This window comes from Callionymus lyra, chromosome 6, assembly GCF_982586985.1.
Source record: "Callionymus lyra chromosome 6, fCalLyr1.hap1.1, whole genome shotgun sequence".
In the NCBI taxonomy this organism is placed as follows: domain Eukaryota; kingdom Metazoa; phylum Chordata; class Actinopteri; order Syngnathiformes; family Callionymidae; genus Callionymus; species Callionymus lyra.
The window spans coordinates 12,394,056-12,413,477 of record NC_141823.1 but is presented as its reverse complement, the minus strand read 5'-3'; the positions used below and the strand labels follow the sequence as shown (position 1 = coordinate 12,413,477).

Here is a 19,422-nt window from a genome sequence, read left to right as displayed (position 1 = left end):
TGCAGTGTTGAACAAGAGACATGTCTTATCAAATACAACACCCAGGTTTCTCAGGCTCAGTTTGACAGACTGACCTAAGTCTGAGTTTCAGTTTTGTCCACATTTAGCTGCAAAGTGTTTTCACTCAACCATTGTTTGATTGCTAGCAACTGCTAAGATTGTCTCTTTCAGGTAAAACCCTGCGACACATTCCAATCTCGTGTGGATACGGATGATCTTAATGTGATTTTGCTAGAAATAAAAATAACGATATCATACAAAAAAAAAAAAAATCATGAGTTAATTACTAAATTATAGCATGGGAATAAGTTGTGTGTTTCAGATAACAATAAAAGAATGCAGACTGTTCATAAATGTAATATTTTATTGACTCCTTTGATCGCATCACATTCACAGCTTATAGTTTTTATATAAATGAGGGTCACATATTAAATGGCAGAAAGAGTCTATAGATACCATTTAATCAAACTGTCTCTGACACACATTTGTACACCTGGAGATGAAAGAATCATCTTTGGAACATCACGTTGTATGTAGCGCCCAATGAGGTTCGAGTCCTATTGCTTTGGAATTTCAGTGTATAAACGCAGTCCATGCATTTTTTGAATCTCTTCCTTGAGTGCCTGTGGAAGACGAAACACGATTTAATTGTACAGAATGTGAAAACATCTCCAAAGGAAATAAAGAATTAGTAATGACCTCCTAAAAAAATGACAACCTAAGTTAAATTGTTCTTACCTGGTTTACTAACTGATGTTGCTGGACGGTTCTTTTCCCCTTAAACTCTATGGATTCCACATGAATCTCATACATGGCCCCACAGCCACCTACAGAATACGAAATCCCACAAAATACACAGATGATATCAAGTTAACCCCCATCTTTTCAGCACAGGAAAAAATCATAACAAAAACAGATGTACAAAAAAATGAATAGTTAGATTAACATGTTGAACTCAATCTTTGCCTTAATGTTACATCTTCTTATCCTCATCCACATTACGTGGATAAGAATCTTCTTGTCATCCAGCTCCCTAGTACTCGTCATCTCTAAGGCATTTAAAAAATTGTGATAGCAAAGGGAACATACTCATTGAGGCTGGGTGGGATAACAGCAGCCTTGGCATTCTGCCTCTTGAGCTGGTGCAACGTCTGCACTGTGCTCTCCCACATGACGGAACAAGATACTGCAGTTGATGCGAGGGATCCGACCTCAGTAGCTCAGTTTTTGGTTGCGCTTGTCTTTCGATATTGTTGTCTGTATAATCTTCTTTGCGCTGTGTAATCTATTCTTATCTAAGAATAGATTACTATCTAATCTGTGTAATCTATTCTTCTGATTAAAACATTTTTAATATTAAATGATTTATTGAAAAAAAACCGTCAGTTCATCGTAAGGTATAGTAGTATGTGTTGGTGTTATTAAACACCAAATCCAATATATTATTGATATGGAGTTTCCTGTAGAGGCTGTTTAAGTCTACTTCACAAATATGTATTCAGTCAATTTCTTCTGCTTATAACCTAGTAGGATCATGATGTACATCCTACTTAGGGAAAGAGACACGGGGTACCCTAAGCAGGTTGCTGGGCACAATAGATGAACAAACATTTATGCACAAAATGTAAGACTAAAGGTCTTTCTATCTGTTTGAAATAAAATAAAACACTGTTTAAGAACATTGCCTTTTTAAAAAACAATGATACTCACTTGTATGCTACAATGGTAAATCTAAAAAGAGAATAAACAATCCCCTGCATTTTAGTTTGATACATTATTTTTTCTTGTCTATTTGTACAGCTGAGAGAGTCAATCTTTTATGACTTTTTGCTATAACTTTATGTAGATTTGTCTATTAAAAATCTGTGCAAATATATGATATACATATTGTTTTTTAAAATTATTATTAAGAGTTGATTAAATAAATTACTTTGCATAATAGGCAAGTAAGTCTTATTGTAAATCGCCTTATAGCAGAATTAATAAAATAACAAATACGATATATTTAGAAATGGAATACTACAATAAGAACAGCATTGCAAAAAAAACAATATAAAAGAAGAAACGACAGATTATTTCCGTTAAAAAAAACATTTAAATCAAAGGCAAAAAAATAAATAAAACCAGTTAAATGTTAAAAAATGAAGACGGTACACAACATAATCATTGATAAACTAAAAAAGTATCTTCAAACCTGAGATATCCACAACTTTGAGCGACGACGCTTGAGGAAACTTCTCTTTCAAGACATTCGTGATCCGAACTTCTGCGTCTGTTTTGGTCGAGAGACATCTGCGGAGGTGACGCTGAGGAGACTTGTGTCACTCTCACGTCAACATTCATAACATTGAAAATAATCTACTCACTTGACTTCCTCGCACTATCCTCAGAGCTGACATCGCACTAGAAGCTGCAGTTTTACAGGCAAACATGATCAATAAAGCGAGTGTTTACAGCCGTTACTAGCGCATATCCTGAGATAACAACGTCGCGGGGCGATGACGTCAAACATCCGGGCCTCTCGGGAGTCTTCAGAAGGTTTGCTCAAATATATTTTTTCACTAGATAGTAAAAAATGATGATAATAAAGGCATATTAGGAAGCATAAATACAAAGAAGAAGTCACTGGGTTAAATGAAAACGAACTTTGTACTTTACCAATTTAAATTGTCATTGATATTGTAAAACTTCGTGCTACACAGAAATAAATATTCAAGTTAAATATGTTCCTATAAAGTTTGAAATGTTTAAATCAATGAATGTGTTCTTCATATTTAGCAGAGAAGTGTTCATTCTTTTAACAACACATTCCACTGAGTGTTAGTTGTTAAATGACTCTTTACAAAGAGAAAACGAAAAAAGAGAGAAAGAAAACTACATGCATTTACACAGTATTCAGTACATTATGAAGATGGACATTATTTCAACAATGTATGATGATTCCTGTAAATTGTTTTAAAGTTTATTTTATAAAATATCATTTTTGTTGTACCCTTTTTTCCAATAACAAAGTAGTCAGCACATTTAGTCATCTACTTTTTATAGTTACTCTAGTAAATGTCAGTTTTTTTTACAAAAAATCTACTACATGGTTATGAGACCAGCTGTGAGGAGGATCCAGGTTGAAGAGGAAGAAGCTTATCTCTCTCTGCAGCTTGTGGGGCCAAACATAAATGGAAGTTAAGGGACAATTAGTGTCTGTTGACAGTTGGCTCTCATTCTTTTCACTGAGCTTTGTTTGTGTACAAGAGTTATTGCTAGAACAAAACCTGATGTCCAACGGAGACACCCAAATGTCTGCCATGATCCTTAATGGCGGGTCATTGTCCCAGGTTTTGACGTCACTCTGCTTTAAAGTCCAGGTGCTGGCAGGGAAGTCGTCAGTAGGACGAAAAAGACAAAGATGGACCGGTCTGCTATTCTGATTCTGGTTCTTCTGTCCCTCAGCTTGAGGTGTCGAGCAGATGAGGACGTAGAGGAGCTCTCTTGTACAGAATACCAACAGGGTTTTGATGGGTCCTGCTATGAGTTCGTGGATCAGCAGCGATCGTTCCCTGATGCTCAGAGCTGGTGTGAACGTGGTGGAGGACACGTTGCATTCATTCTCAACGATGAAACGCAGCAATTCCTGCAGAAGAACCTGGACCCAGCAGAGGGGTGGTGGCTTGGACTCGGACCTGCAGCTCCAAATCTCACACTTGACACCACCGATGGTAAGTTCTGATAACAAGTCTGAAGGTCATTCAAGGATTCATGATTCTGGGGATGTTAACAACGAGTTTTGGGTAAAGATACTGGTGAATTATTGGATAAATATATATTAAGTTTTGTCTGTCAAAAGTCACCATAACATTAATATTGATTGTTCATAAAATCTATTATTATTATTGTATTATAGCTCATGTTTACACTCTAGGTGCTGGACAGCTTTTAACTTTTAAATCTCTTTTAAAAAATCATATTTACAGACATCAGATAAAATCGTGATGTCTCCATCTAACTGGATTTAAAAACAATTTTCTATCGCATTTCTTTCTACTGTGCTATTTTAATAAATCAAATAATCAAATTTTGTCCATCAAATATATGTTTGGTCCTGTTCTTAACACAATGTGCCTTTTTTTTAATGAATAATGTTTAGACTTTTATGTCAGTCTTTATGTGTTTTATTAATAACTATTATTATTATATGTCCAGCTTTAATTGGAAGACTTTTATCTTTATTATTTTCACCTTTTTTGAGTCACTATAAATTAATACAATTAATAGTTTGTAGTAACAACATTTTCTACAATAAACTGCGTCTGTGTGCTTTTTCTTTATTTCTTTATTTCCTATATGGATATCTCAGTCCAACAGCTGGGACACTAAAGCATAAATCTCATCTTTTCAATGGCGGTGTCGTAAACCTGACATTTACATTCATCAGCCATTCGACTAACTTGCTAAAACTGGTCCTTTTGTTTGTTATCTTGTAGATCTTATCTTGTGTTACTTTGCCTTAATGACTGTGTGTAGTGGTTAAACAAAACAAAAAAGTCAAATTTAATTTTCTCTTCACATTTATTGGCCAGGTTCTCTTGCTTGGTTGGATGGATCGGATGTCAGCTACAACAACTGGCTGAATCCGCCAGATCCAGGAGCCAGTTGTGGTCACATACTGAGTGATTCCGGCTTCCAGTGGGAAGCAACATTGGACTGCAGCCAAGAACTCAACTTCATCTGCCAGTTTGGTACAAACCCCCCTTTTTTTTAAAGGACTAATAACCAATTTATAATGTATTCCTCGCTGTAATAACATGCATTATTTTTTAGATTGTGGGAGAACGTTTGCCTGCGAGGGACAGAACGCAACCCTGCGATGCGGCTCTGGCCAAGTGATCGAAATAGACGACAGCTTCTACGGTCGCAAAACCATTCACTTTTGTCAATCTCCGACCACGGCTGCAGCTGCATCCTCTCAGGATGAGTGCAGCTGGATCGATGTCGTAGACTCTGTCACAGGTATGACCTTATTCAATGTTTAATTATCTTTTCCATCATAACAGTATCACATTTCCAATTACATAGAGATGTGAGCACTGAACCTTCAGTTTGTTGGTGAAGAGGGTGTAATCTCTCCTGAAGGCTCTATGTACTTAACATTCATGTGGACAATAGTCTTGGATTACTTAATGGAGAGCCAATGTTTGGACTGTATTTGTGTTTTTATAGTTATAGGCTGTTATCCGTGGGGAGCTTTGACAATAATGCAAATGACACAAAGACATCGTGTGCACTTCCAGCTCATTGTCACGGACGTCAGACCTGCCACACCCCATTGAATCTGAGCTCTTTTGGGGAGCCCTGTCCAGTTCTTGGAAGCTACCTGTCTGTGGAGTATCACTGCAAACACGGTAAGATAAGGATTCCCTTTTATCATGTTTATCATCAATTTATCATTTTAAAATCCTTGATTTACAGCTTTTTTATGTCAACATATTTGTGTATTTTTATCCTCAGGCCTCCAATTGTTGATGAGTAAATTGGCCGCAGTCTTTGACAACGTTACCATCACCGTCAAGTGGCTTCTGCATCCTTTTCAGGGCAACCTCACCTGCTCCCTAAATGCTGGAGATGGTCACAACATCAACCCATACACTCCAGAAGAGTGAGAAGTTTTTTAGTTGTGTGTTTACAGACCTTTTCGATACACTTGATGTGTTTCACAGGATGGAGAGCACAGTGATGCACAAGTTCACAAGGCCGGGGGTTTTCAAGGTCATGGTTGAGTGTTCGACCAGGGAGTGGCACGTCACCGCTCAGAGGTCCATCACTATTCAAGAGCCTGTCGGGGAATTCGACCACGTCCGGTGTTTCAGCGGGAACCTTTCTGATGATGGTGAAAAATATAACCTGCTATACGGCGGATCGATTAATATTGAGGTCAACGTTGATGCTGGTAAGTCAAAGTTTCAAGGCAGATGTGCATAAACACAGACGGGCTACTTCATGAAAACTGCAATTTTACATTTTCTTATTTAAAACAATTAATCTAGCAAATATTTTTATGAGATTTTTGGAGTCAAAGTCAAGCAGCCGCAAAAGAAAAAAAATTAACAACATAAGAAATGTGAATGAAACAAAAAGTGTGTGTACTCAGTAAACATATGATGAAATTTGCTTTTTATTGTGAAGAAAACAACAGAAAGGTCTTTCAGGGCATGGTGAAGAAAAATGATTAAAAAGAGAAATACAAAATTAAAATAAAGTAAGCTCTAAATACAAGAGAGATATTCAGTGTGACTGTCAGGTTAGGGCAAAATAAAAAATGATTTGTAACGCGGATACATTTATTATTACCACCCCTTAAAGGACTAAAAATAAAATAATACATTTTTATAAATAATACATGACTTCATTTTAAATCATAATTAGAGGAAAATAAGTGTTGAGTAATACATCGCTATATTAACTAAGTCTTAACTATTGAAAAAGAAAACAATAGTGACAGTGATTGTTGTGAGGGATGAAAGACAATAGATTTATTATGATGGAGGAATGTTAAATATTAAATTAAAAATGACACTTCTAATTAATCGTTTTAAAACCAGTTAATAAATAGTCTTGAATTCCTATTAAGAATGACATTGTAAAATTTATAATGACATTTTATCAACAGTTTTGATTAAAAAACCTTTTTATCCATGAACTTAATGCATAAAGCAACTTAACAAGTTGTTTTAAAGGGACATTTTTTTGTGTTTTTTCAGGGACCGATGTGACCTACATGGTTCAACATGAAGGCCGCTCGATAGCCAACTCATCAGTGGACAGAGGCAACACCCCCGACAACATAACCCTCAGTGTGACCACGGTGGAAGATCTCGGTCCGGGATGCAAAAACCTGACATTGACTGCCTCCAATAAAGTCACATCGCTCACAGTGTCCAAAGAGCTGGAGCTGTGTCTGCTGGAACCAGTGGAGGGTCTCCAGGGCTCAGTCGTAGCCGAGGCCGGCATGTGTCCAGTCTCTCCTGACCTCATCATCGACATCTCATTGACACAAGGAGCACCAGTTCAGCTTCTCTTCACCCTGACTGGAGCTGTAGACTCAATTTCTGAGAGCAGAGAAATGCTCAATGGAAGCCACACCTTCAGGTTTTCCAGCCCGGTTGAAGGTATGATCAGATTTTTCTGCTGCTACCAAAAAAAAATCCTCACTGTGTTTAAATCTGTCTCAGGACTGTCCAAAGTGAAAGTACGAGCCAGTAATGCACGTTCAGCCAAAGAAACAGAGGTTGATGTGGAGAAATTCATTCAGAATTGCCGAAACCAAGGCAGCTCTTCATCTGAGGAGTTAGATACAGTAAGCACAGATTTAAAATGTCAGCGACTCAAAACAATATTCACAATCTTTCTGCGTCGACAGGCTGACTCTGAATCCTTAATAATCAGTGCGGATCCAGATGTTTTGCTGGACAACTCCCAGAGTGTCACCCTGAAAGCTAATAGCAGTGAACAACTCCCCAGTGAAGGAGTGATGTTTCGTTGGTCATGTGGTAGGTGGTCACTTCCATGATTTATCAATATTTGTTTGTGAACTTGACTTTCTTTCTCCTGGCTTTTAGAGGAAACGTGCAAATGCAGCAACCCGGCCAACAATGAGACGCTTATCATTGAGAGTGAATGCCTCCCGAATGCATTTGAATTCATCAAGTACAAAGTAACTCTCAAGACCAAAAGCTGGTTCAGAAAATGGACTAAACTGGGCACTGCATCCAAATGCATCAGTGTTTTACCAAAAGCATTTACAGATGTCACAATCAGGTAATGCAATATTTAATAAAAGGTCCTAAAACATGTTGAAGATGCTTCAGTATTTCCAAAAATGGAAGTGAAATTTGTTTTGTTTTACCTTTTTGCTTACAGTTGTGATGATTGTACTTCCATTCATGTGAATAATCTTGTCAAGCTAAAGCTAAGCTGCACAACAACGTGTCCAGACGTGGTTTGGTTTATTGAAGATTACAAACCTTTGACGGTAAGTTCAGATCCAATAAAAGTGTTCTGTCACTCTAAATAATGAATAATGTTGTTGAGGTCTGCTCATATTTCCTCAGGGATCCCTGGAAAGATGCTACTCTGATGCGGGAAGGCGTCCTCCCATCGACAAGCAGAGTGGCCGTTTGGAATATCTAGTAGAAAGTCATCACCTCAAGTCCTCTCTTGAGACATCACAAAATATTACAGTGATCGCTTATGGTATGTATTGTATGAAAGAAGACGTCAAACTCTTATTACAATCTGAATTTTGTGCTTCATATCAGGAAAGAATGAACCAGGATTTGTCAAATACATTCTGCCAATACCTGGTCCAGCACCGACTCTGCAACCTACAACCACAACAACAACCACAACAACAACAACTAAAACAACAACAAAAACAACCCCAAAAACGACTACAACAACAACTAGTCAAACTAGTCGATACAAACCTTCCTGCAGCATCTTCCCTCCGTCAGGAACTGTGCTCGACTCCTTCAACATCAGCTGCCAGCCAAGTTCTTTCTGCTCAGCTGGCTGTGTTTACTGCCTCATGACGGACACAGGTATTTTTTCGTGGTAATGTTTGTGGCATTTTAAATTGAAAACACAATTAACAAAAAGATAAAGTTTGGAACCAGTTGGTGAAAAAAGCCGTAAGATTTCAGCTGTTTATAAAAGAAACAAGCATTTACATTGCTTCACTGCATGGATAATGAATTACATTTTTGTTTGTTTATTTGATTATTTTTAAATCAGCCGAGTTGAAAAGAGTATTAAAATGTCCTACTAAATAAAGCTTCCTTAACTGTGTTTATTAAACATTTGCTTGGATTGTAAGTAACATTTCCTTAATAACGTGAAGAAATGCATTTATTCATTAAAAGCACAATTAAAATATTTGTGAAAAGTGGAACAAATTAAAGGGATTATATTTTGGTGGTGTTCTGTAGTTATGTCTGGATATTTTCATAGTTTTGTCATTTACTTGTTGACCTTTTCTATCTGCAATTAATAAGTGTTTTGACGTCATATTCTTTAAAGGCAAACAGTTGCGATGCAGTCCTACTGAAGTGTTAAAATCTGTGTATCTGCCGCTTGGAGATAAAAACGACAACTACAGCCTGACAGTTGTCGTGATCGTGAAAAACCAGTTCAAAGAAGTAACGACTAAAGTTCCAACTCAGGTTTGAAATCTTAAAAAAAAATCACGAAGTAACAATAAAAAGATTTATAATAACAAAAAAACATATCCACAGGTGTGGAAAAGCGTCTCCAACACTTCTATGGAGAATCTTCAGTCTACTTTGGAAGATTCAGTCTCTCAGTTAGAGCATCAAGGTTTGCTCTCCGGCGAAGCTCTTGGACAAATATTCACCTCCATCTCGGACATGTTGAACACAGACACGAGCACAGAACAGAAGGACGCAAGAAAGAAGGTAACAAAGTTTGACACCGGAGATAAAACCATAGTAATATTTGACTTTCAGTTAAGGGAGACAATGCTGACCAAGATGACCTCAGTGCTGGTGGACTCTCCTGCCAACACAAGTCAGGAGGTGGAAGCGACAGCCAAAGTTGTCGTGGGACTCACACAGCGATCCGATGAGCTCAGTCCTTCTGCTCAGGTACAACATGCATCTATAAAAGGTACTATTAGAGACTAAATTGATGTTGGTCTGAGATCAAACTGATTGTATTGTCGTTTCAACTTCAGATGTGTTAATAAAGTCTGGGGTAAGTCTTGATGTGAGAGTAGGAAGACGCATGTTCTAAAGCGCACAGCAAGTTAACAGGACATTTCCTACGGTGGCCCAGAAGTGCAAAACAAATTCACAATCTTTAAAACAATTTCCTAAAAGAAACACTGAATCAAATTAACAAACTTTTGAAACTCATTAACAATTCAGAGGTTTTATTTTTGTTTCAGAGTTTGCACATTTGTATCAGGAAATTTTACATTTATTGTTTTACTTCTGAAGTATTTGATTGAAAAGATAATAAATGAATATATTGTGGAAATATGTGACAACCGAAAATATTATCCTAAATCTTGCGGTGAGGGCTGCAATTCTATCTAGTTTAAGTAGGTATTACTTGGTTAGGGCAAAGACAATTTTCACAAAAACAAGTTAAAAGAATGCTTAATAATCTAGCTTTAAAATGAACTGTCTACATTTTCATTTGTATTTAATGAAACTCTATATATTTTTGTTGTTGTTGCTCTTCTTCTCCACAGGAAGAAGCCTGTTCTTTACTCGTGGATCTCAGCTCGTCTCTCAGCACCATAAAAGATCCGCAATTTTTAGGAAATGGAAGTGAAATGGTTCAAGTTGCTGCCCCGATTGTTGAAGCAGCCAGTAACATCCTTAATGTTTCAGCAAACGTGAGTTCAAAATACGTCTAATAATTAAGTCACATGACTTTGAAACAGCCTTTACTCTCTCGCTCTGTAGGAGAAAGTTTCAAACTCTCTGCTCACTGGAATCGCCAATGTTCAGAGCGCCTTGTTGAACAACAAGAAGTTGGATGGAGAACCCATTATCATAGATTCTGGTCAAATCAGCGTTTATGTCAACAGGTGAGTCATTTTATAATCAGAAATATTCCGGATTTCCGAGTGAAATTCTCCGTCCACAGAGTGTCTCCGGCGACTATGAACATGCAGGACATCAATGCAAACAAGAACAGCTCGTCAAAATTCACCTTTCCTTCTCTGCCTGCTCATGTTCTCTCCCCAGACGAGCCTGTGGATGTTAGAGTAAGATATTATCTCTCAATAGATAGTAGGAGTGTGAGAAAACATTACACAGATATATATCGATATTTTTGTTAATGTTACTTTATCGATATTAATCAGTACTGCATTAAGTTTTTATTTATTTTTAAACAATTTCCTGGGTGTTTGTGGGGCCTTTCAAATTATATTTATTTTTTATCATAGTTATTTTATATTTCAATAAAATGTATTATTTACAATTAACATGCAAATAATGAATAGAGAGAAGAACAATGACAAGATGTCACTACAGTGAACAGGCTGAAACACACAAACTTTAAGAGAACTATAGAAAACTTATGCATTATAATTATTATGATTAAATTAGGAATTACACAGTTCTCTCTTGTCAAATTATATTTTTCTATCATTTTGTAGATTTTATATATAATTACATTTGTTTGTTACAGATGATGAGTTTTGATAAAAACCCATATTCGTGGAAGGAGGACAACATCACAGGGACGGTGGGCTCTGTCACTCTAACCAAAATGGATGGTTCAGTCATCACTGTCGACAACTTGCTAGAGGAGATAGAGGTAATTATGAAGCAAAATGGTTAAATTTGAAATTATACTAAGATTCCCATGATTTCCCTCCTGAGATTCTCCTCCCAAGACCCAGCGGGGAGCAGGACAACAGCACGGTTCTGGACCTGAGCAGTTTCAGCACCTTAATAGTTGACATTCCGTCCCCTGATGTTACGATCGTGCTAAAAATGGAAGCCTCACAAAACATTTCCCTCATGCTCTATCTGGGATATAAAGATTATCCAAGTGATGAAGAGTTTGTAGCCAAGACCAGAGTCCCAGCCGAGGGTTCAGCAGAAGGTAAATGGAAGAAAAACATCTGAGGATTTAAAGATATGAATGTATGACTCTTGTTCTTATAGAGGAAAAATATACCTGGGTTTTGGGTCCTGGTGAGAGAAGCGGAGATGTCGGCGTGCACTACCTGGTTTTAAAGCCCATCGTTGAGCCGGGAGTCAAATTCATTAACGCCTCGGTCACTGTGAGAACCATCGCTGCCCAGTGCAAGTTCTGGAATGAAACCGAGAGTTCTTGGAGTGAAAATGGTTGCAGGGTGAGTGATACTCACAGTCGATAGATATAAAGATTAATTAAAGGTATTTCTCGTCACAGGTTGGTCCTCTCACAACACAGGCTGTGACTCAGTGTCTCTGCAACCACTTGACGTTCTTTGGCAGCTCTTTCTTCGTCATGCCAAACCTGGTGGATGTTTCTCGCACTGCAGAACTTTTCGCCACTTTTGCTAACAATCCTGTGGTAGCTTGTTTTGTCGGGTCTATTGTTTTTGTTTATTTCCTGGTGATTGTGTGGGCAAGAAGGAAAGACATCCTTGATTCAGCTAAGGTAATTATTTAATTGTTTTTTTATTTAATGTAGTATTATCTCATTTATCGTCTTAATATACATATTGATTGTCGGCATCAAATATTTTAGTGTTAAATGAAAGTTAACACTTAAATGTAATACTTTTAAAACTGGCAAATGGTTATTTTTCTGTGATCTATTCATCTTTAAGGTAAAAATCACAGTACTTGAAGACAACGATCCCTTGGCTGAATATCGCTACATGCTCAACATCAGCACGGGACATCGACATGGAGCGTCCACCTCCGCTCAGGTCAATCGATCGACATGTTTTTTTATTTTAGAGAACAAAAGACATGAAGGTTTGTCTGCAGGTGACGGTCACTTTAATGGGGACGGAGGGAGAGAGTGAACCTCACCACCTGACAGACCCTGAGAAGCCGGTCTTTGAGCGAGGTGGAGAGGACATGTTCCTTTTGACGACACACTTTTCCCTCGGAGACCTGCAGAGCATCCGGTTGTGGCACGACAACTCTGGGTCACAACCTGCATGGTATTAGATAAAGCTGGTTGAACACGACAGCAAGTTTATTACATGATTATTTTTCAACTTAGGTATGTGAACAAGGTGATGGTGCAGGATCTGGAAAGTGGTCAAAAATGGCAGTTCCTCTGTAACTCCTGGCTCTCTGTGGACGTGGGAGAATGTACTCTGGATAAAGTCTTCCCTGTGGCCACAGAAGAGGATCTGAAGAGATTTAGGTAGCAATGTTTTTAATAACTTCCCACCGCTACCTTTTCAGATCAACAACAAGAAACTTTTTCTTCCAGTAATCTCTTCTTTATGAAGACGGCAAAGGATTTCAGCGATGGCCACATTTGGTTCTCCGTGGTCAGCCGGCCTCCGTGCAGCACTTTCACTCGAGTGCAGCGAGTCTCCTGCTGCTTCTCCCTCCTGCTCTGCACCATGTTGACCAGCATTATGTTCTGGGGAATTCCCACTGATCCATCTGAGCAGACTATGGACCTCGGTATGTCTTGTTCATGACACACGCAAATCATTGTTGAAATAACAATGATTTGATATGCAAGATATGGAGGCTGATAATAAAATTAGCTCATAATTCTAAGTCAAACAATACAATCCTTTGTTTTATGTAACTCTATTTACACTATAAAAACGTACAATATGGGAGATGTATGAGAAGAAAACGTGTTGACAGAACTCTTAATTTAAAATTTTGTCAAACCATGATTCTATCTAAAATTAAATTATTGATTCTAATCTTGTTTTAAAAAGAACCAAAGAATCTAACTCAGACCTCAGCAAAGTGCCAACCGGAGCCCCCTTTAGGCCCTTTCACTGTATTTACACGGCTGTCATAAGGTCAACTATTTGACTATAAAAGTGTCTGATAGCTAACTAATCTTTATTTTGAATTAATTTGCATTATTCATACATATAACTACACCAACTTTTTTTTCCTTCTATTTTTTATCCTTTTGTATCCCTTTTTCCTTAAACTGTTTTGTTTAAAAGTTATTGAAGACATTTATTTTTTAAAACATGTCTTAAAACATGTCATTTTTATTTTATAAAAATTAAAAAAGAATTAAGCTTTGGTATAAAATTTCATTCCTTGTTTTTTCCCCCTTTTTTACATTCTTTCTACGAGCTTGACTGGCCCTTACAAAAGGCCCCAAACAGTCACAGTATACAATGTGGCACTAAACCAGATCTACATTCAAGTGCAGCTTGTATAGAAAATCGTGACCAAAAGTTTGATTCTTGAAAATTGTACCTTGTAAACAAATACTAGTTGACGCTTGTGTGTTTTTTTTTTCAGGTCACATCGAGTTTACCTGGCAACAAATAATGATTGGTTTTCAAAGTTCGATCATCATGTTTCCCATCAATTTATTTATCGTCAGCATCTTCAGAAACACCCGACCTCGAGAAAAAGCGGTCAAAAAAGATCAATCCAAACAGGTGAAGACCGGACGAGTCTCTCCCTCGGACCGGTCATCAGAGCACGGTGACATCACGGCTGACACCGTGTGCAAGGTGAGCACGATGAAGAAACGACGACTCAAATTTCATGATTTACTCAACTTCTGCATTTTCATGACAGGATATTAAGAGGATTGTACAATCGCTGTCTAAGGTGATGAAGAGTCCTCTTCCCCAGCTGGAGGTCACATCGGGTCAAGTAGACATCAACACGCTGCTGTCTTTGGTCGAAGACATCATCCGACATCAGAACCGAGCGGCAGGAGACTTCTACACTGAGGACGCCAAAAAAGATTGTTCGATGATCCTGAGTTTAGGATCAGTGGATCTTCAGGGTAAACACGTGTCACTTTCAACTCCTAAATTATAAACAAACCGACATAAACATCATCTCCATTTATTTTTGTATTTATTTTAAAATAAACTGAACTGGAACTGAACTGATAAGCTGTTATAAACAAGCTGTATTATGAATTCAAAAATGCAACCTCATGTGTTTGGAATGTTACCACAGCACTGGTCCAACGGTGCTTGACTTTGATTGATTCGCAGTCCAATCATTATTTGGACAGTGTTTTTACAGTGTAAATTCCACGGGTTACAAATATGTTTTATTTCTGTCTTATATTTAGTTAATTGGCTGGGGAAAGTCAATCGATGTGTATCACCGTTGTACCTTCACTGACAGTTCTTCTTCCCGTAGACAACAGTGAGCACAGCAGCCCAGAGAAAACACCAGATGAGGCTCAAAAGAAAAGCAACAATGGCCGGTATCTGTACAGGCAGCTTCGTCATGTTGAGAAGGAGCTGTGTCTTCTCGGTCCCTCTCATTTCACGAACCCGAACGGCTACAACCGAGCGATGCAGCAGGTGCAGGGGATGAAGGGTCTCCTGCAGTACCAGCTCCCGTCTTCTAGTTCAGAGGGCTCCCAGATGGAACGCAGCTCCAGTCCCGACGACAGTCTCAACGGCGCTACCGGCAAGAAGTGCTGTCAGGGCGGGTTTCCGTGGTGGTTTGTGTTTATCGGATGGATTCTCGTCATCGCCACCAGTTGTGTGTCTGGATATTTTACCATGATGTATGGGTTCACGTACGGGAAAGACCGCTCCATCAGCTGGCTCATCTCCATGCTCGTCTCCTTCTTCGAGAGTCTCTTCATCACACAACCTCTGAAGGTCAGTTAGTTGTTATAGTTCTTTATTTTAAAACTTCTTTTATTAATTCTCACTGTATATTTCTTCTAAAAATATATATATTCTGCTATATCATATTCACGTGTGTGGCCCATAATTACTTGATTCCTATTGAGTTCCCTGATAAATAAAGGTATATTCAGTTCAATGTTATAAATTCATTATTGTGTTATAATAATAATAATAATAATAATTCCTGTTATAACTACACTTACCTACATGTTTTTATCCATTTTGTCCTTATTACTTTTCCAATATATTTAAGGGTATTTCTCTTCATCCCCTTTCATTTTGGCTTTTCAGTTAATATATATAATACAGAATATAATATTATAATAAAGTAAAGTACAGTAAATATCTGTAATAATTAATAAACATGAGAGAAATTCACAGATTATTCATTACAACAATTTAATATATAGGTTTTTTTCTAAAGATGGATACGTTTTATTTGGACTGACGATATAATTGTTTATTGTTTTATAAACATTTTTGCTTCATGTTTTATGAAACAGGTTCTTGGATTTGCTGCTTTCTTTGCTCTGGTTTTAAAGAAAGTCGACCAGGAGGAGTTCGGGGATCCACAGTTAGACGAAAGCCTGAATAATCCAGGTAGTTGAATTATGCCAAGATAAACACTTTTACAAATAAAAGAGATTTGCGTAACTTTTGACTTGTTAGATGACAACGATGCTGTGCGAGCGGCAAGAAGAGACAGCTCCAGTAGTTTTTATCAACCGCCTCCTCCCACTGACATGGAGAAGATCCGCAGCAACATGATCAAAGAGCAGAAGGTTTTTGCTCTGGTTCGTGAGATCCTGGGTAATAACAGTTTCTTTGAATTTGAGGTTTTCACGAACATGAGGTCGCTAAATAAGGATGTCTGTCCGACACAGCGTATGCTGGGTTTATGTGGATGCTGCTCCTGGTGGCGTACGGCCAGAGAGACCCAAACGCTTTCTTCCTGACTCAGCACATCCGGCAGAGTTTCAACAAAGGGATCTCGGACAGCATGAGTCTTCAAGATGTGTTGACGTGGGCCAACACAACTCTACTGAGCAGCCTGTTTGGGGAATACCCAGGTATTCTCTGGTCCTCTTTATAGTGGTTAAAAATATGTTGACGTTATTTTTTCAAAGTTTTGAGTCTGATGTTGTTACTCAAATCCATTTCCCAGGATTCATCACCGACGGGAACTCGATCCTGGTTGGGAACGCTCGACTCCGACAGCTGAGAGTGAAGCCAAACTCCTGCAGCATCGCTCGCTCCATGCAGCAGTCGCTGGACGACTGTCACGCGCCATATTCCTGGGAGTTGGAGGACATGGGCTCTTACGGGCCGGGCTGGACCAGCCATGTAGAGAATAACTCATCACAGAGTCCATGGAAGTACCAGTCCCAGGGACAACTACGAGCCTCTCCCATCTGGGGCAGCATAAACCTGTACAGAGGCGGCGGTTTTGCTGTGAATCTTGGGCCAGATTTACAGAACTCTAGCAGGTATTTTTACTTGAGACGAAAAGCTTGTATTATCATTAAGCTCATTTCACATTTTGTTCCTGCAGGACGCTTCAGTATCTTCATAAAAGTCGTTGGCTCGATGCTTACACTCAGGCCCTGTTTGTGGAGTTCACAGTTTATAACGCTAATGTCAACCTCTTCTGTATCGTGACTCTTATTCTGGAGACCACAGCTATTGGTGAGTTGTTGCAAAACAAGAATTGAATTATTATTTTTGACCAAAGGTTTGTCACTTCCTGATATAACATGATTTGTTCAGGAGCTTTTCAGTATCGAAGTGAACTCCAGAATGTTCGGCTCTACCAGTCAACGGGCGGTCTGCACATCTTCGTCCTGGCATCTGAAGTCATTTATTTCCTGTTCATTTTGCACTACATGTTCGTCCAGGTACGTCTTTCAGATTAATAATACATTCACAACTCGTATTTTGATATCAAACACAAAGTGATTCAACACATGTCTCACAAAATATTGTTAAATAATGGGATTTTTTATGACTCTAACAGGGAAAGCGAATAAAGCAGCAGAAATGGTCCTATTTCAAGAGCAAGTGGAACCTGCTGGAGATGACGATTATAATTCTCAGCTGGAGTGCACTATCAGTATTTATCAAGAGGACGGTATTGGGGAAAAGGGACATGGAGTACTACCAGAACCACAGAGACCAGTAAGCCTTGGTGACCAATGTTTTTGTTTCGCCACGTTATTTTCTATTTTATTCTGTGTGTGTGTGATTGTTAATTGATTATGTAGCTCAGATCAGCTGCTGCAGACCTTCCTTTAACCTGGATCAACAAACAAAATTGAGATTTAAAATAGGAAAAAATTGGTGTAAAATGACGGAAAAATGTTTTCATTTTTTAATTGGTTTGTTTGAACTAAATTTTGTAATTTATATTTTTAAAATAATTATAATTATTGGAGAAACTACACTTGTATATGATTTTTATTGACATTTTAAAAATATATATGTTGTATAAATGTGTGACGAGCACTTCTGTACATGAGGAATAAAATATATATGTTTTATTGATAATGTTCAAGATCTATATCAATGAAGAAACATTGAAACAATCGTACAACATCATTTATAAAGGCTTATTATTTTTTCAAGAAGAAATAAAAAACAAAAAACAAAGCAATGGAGCAAATGAAGGCAACAATACTAAAAAAACATCTTCAAATACCAATGCTGTTGTTGTTGATATTCTCGTGTGCTCAGATTTCCTAGTTTTCATGAGACAGCCCAGGCAGATGCAGTGCTGGGATATCTGATCGCCTTCCTGGTTCTGCTGGCTACAATAAAGCTGTGGCACCTGCTGAGGTTGAACCCTAAGCTGCACATGATCATAGCGACTCTGCAGCGAGCCTGGACCGACATCTCTGGCTTCCTGCTGGTCATTTCCATCATGTTCCTGGCTTACTCTGTTGCTGTGAGTGTTTTTTTACACAGTCTGCACTCCAAGAAAATGAAACGCAAATATATATTTCAACCCTGTTTTAAAATTGTATTGCCCTTTTTATAGTCCAACTTGATGTATGGATGGAAGCTCTACTCCTATAGGACATTACTTAATGCTGCTCAAACGATGGTCAGTCTGCAGTTGGGCATCTTTAACTATGAAGAGGTAGGTGTTTAAGTCTTCTTTGTTCCTTCACACTTCAGTGGTAAAAAAGTACATTATGTGACATTCACAACTCAAGATCAATCCTTAACTCTTTGTTCTTAAATTACTTAAACGTATGATGTACCCACTTTAATCTACTCACACTTTTCGCGTTTCATAGATTTTAGCTACTCGGAACTGTGAATTTTTGAGAAAATTTTGAGCTATCAGTGTGAACAGACAAACACAGCCATGATCGATACAGACGACTAAGAATTCAGACCTTTTTTTTCCGTATGTAAAGAAAAATGCATCAACAAATGAAGAAGAATAAAGTAAAATTTAGAATAAAATTTCTTCTATCAGTATGGTCAAAAACAACAACAAAAATCCGATTTTTATGTATGTAGGTAAGTAATAAATGTGACTTTTATCCCACAGGTTCTGAATTACAACCCAGTTCTTGGCGCATTCCTCATCGGTTCCTGTATCGTGTTCATGACCTTTGTCGTGCTGAACCTCTTCATCTCTGTCATCCTTGTGGCCTTCAGTCAAGAACAGATTCATCACAAGGTAGAGTAATGACATTTGAAACCTTTAATTAGAAAATGTTGAATCGATATAACAGCACCACAATAAAGGAGTGTCATGTATTTTCACAGCCGTCCGAGGAAGAGGAGATCGTGGACCTGATGCTGATGAAATTCTGTAGCTTGTTTGGAATCAAATGCAAGAAAGCTGACGGTGACGGACCTGTGAATACCTCGGTCACTAATGGACCCTCGATGATCTCATGATGAATATTCAAGGACATATAATGTTGACTTCACGGCTTTAGAAGACGAACACGTGCCTGAATGTTCTTAGTTTCCTCAGTGGCTTGTCTTTGCTTACTCAGTATTCTTCCAGGCTGCATGTTAGTTCTTGTAAGTTTAAACATTGCTGCCTCTGG

General features: G+C 38.1%; 2 protein-coding genes across 2 annotated transcripts; one reads left to right on the top strand and one right to left on the bottom strand.

Annotated features, from left to right (window-relative positions):
- Positions 1 to 341: 341 nt before the first annotated feature.
- bola3 (bolA family member 3) lies at positions 342 to 2,498 on the bottom strand. Its single transcript, XM_087793298.1, has 4 exons — positions 2,367 to 2,498; positions 2,195 to 2,306; positions 739 to 827; positions 342 to 623 (listed from the first exon to the last, which is right to left on the bottom strand). The coding sequence occupies exons 1-4, from the start codon at positions 2,430 to 2,432 to the stop codon at positions 558 to 560; spliced, it is 333 nt and encodes a 110-aa protein (XP_087649424.1). The 5' UTR covers positions 2,433 to 2,498; the 3' UTR covers positions 342 to 557.
- Positions 2,499 to 3,403: 905 nt separating this feature from the next.
- pkd1l2a (polycystic kidney disease 1 like 2a) lies at positions 3,404 to 19,267 on the top strand. The gene is made up of 42 exons (XM_087793174.1): positions 3,404 to 3,713; positions 4,575 to 4,733; positions 4,816 to 5,004; positions 5,286 to 5,396; positions 5,503 to 5,650; positions 5,712 to 5,941; positions 6,753 to 7,160; positions 7,224 to 7,348; positions 7,412 to 7,541; positions 7,611 to 7,809; positions 7,912 to 8,023; positions 8,103 to 8,244; positions 8,310 to 8,388; positions 8,473 to 8,591; positions 9,070 to 9,212; positions 9,285 to 9,464; positions 9,516 to 9,653; positions 10,265 to 10,411; positions 10,482 to 10,606; positions 10,666 to 10,786; positions 11,215 to 11,343; positions 11,409 to 11,634; positions 11,697 to 11,887; positions 11,947 to 12,177; positions 12,350 to 12,451; positions 12,513 to 12,691; positions 12,754 to 12,900; positions 12,970 to 13,169; positions 13,986 to 14,203; positions 14,271 to 14,484; positions 14,853 to 15,325; positions 15,859 to 15,955; positions 16,025 to 16,165; positions 16,240 to 16,425; positions 16,521 to 16,842; positions 16,908 to 17,041; positions 17,123 to 17,250; positions 17,370 to 17,530; positions 18,086 to 18,296; positions 18,390 to 18,491; positions 18,912 to 19,043; positions 19,133 to 19,267. The coding sequence occupies exons 1-42, from the start codon at positions 3,404 to 3,406 to the stop codon at positions 19,265 to 19,267; spliced, it is 7,374 nt and encodes a 2,457-aa protein (XP_087649300.1).
- The last annotated feature ends 155 nt before the right edge of the window (positions 19,268 to 19,422 follow it).

What these genes read in the sequence shown, in the direction of transcription:
- bola3 (XM_087793298.1), bottom strand. Translation starts at nt 2,432, where the DNA reads ATGTTTGCCTGTAAAACTGCAGCTTCTAGTGCGATGTCAGCTCTGAGG. An exon ending in GGATAGTGCGAGGAAGTCAA is followed by an intron (nt 2,307 to 2,366) that starts GTGAGTAGATTA and finishes AAGTCTCCTCAG; the next exon opens with CGTCACCTCCGCAGATGTCT. An exon ending in CAAAGTTGTGGATATCTCAG is followed by an intron (nt 828 to 2,194) that starts GTTTGAAGATAC and finishes CGTATTCTGTAG; the next exon opens with GTGGCTGTGGGGCCATGTAT.
- pkd1l2a (XM_087793174.1), top strand. Translation starts at nt 3,404, where the DNA reads ATGGACCGGTCTGCTATTCTGATTCTGGTTCTTCTGTCCCTCAGCTTG. An exon ending in TCTGGGTCACAACCTGCATG is followed by an intron (nt 12,692 to 12,753) that starts GTATTAGATAAA and finishes TTTTCAACTTAG; the next exon opens with GTATGTGAACAAGGTGATGG. An exon ending in AAGAACAGATTCATCACAAG is followed by an intron (nt 19,044 to 19,132) that starts GTAGAGTAATGA and finishes GTATTTTCACAG; the next exon opens with CCGTCCGAGGAAGAGGAGAT.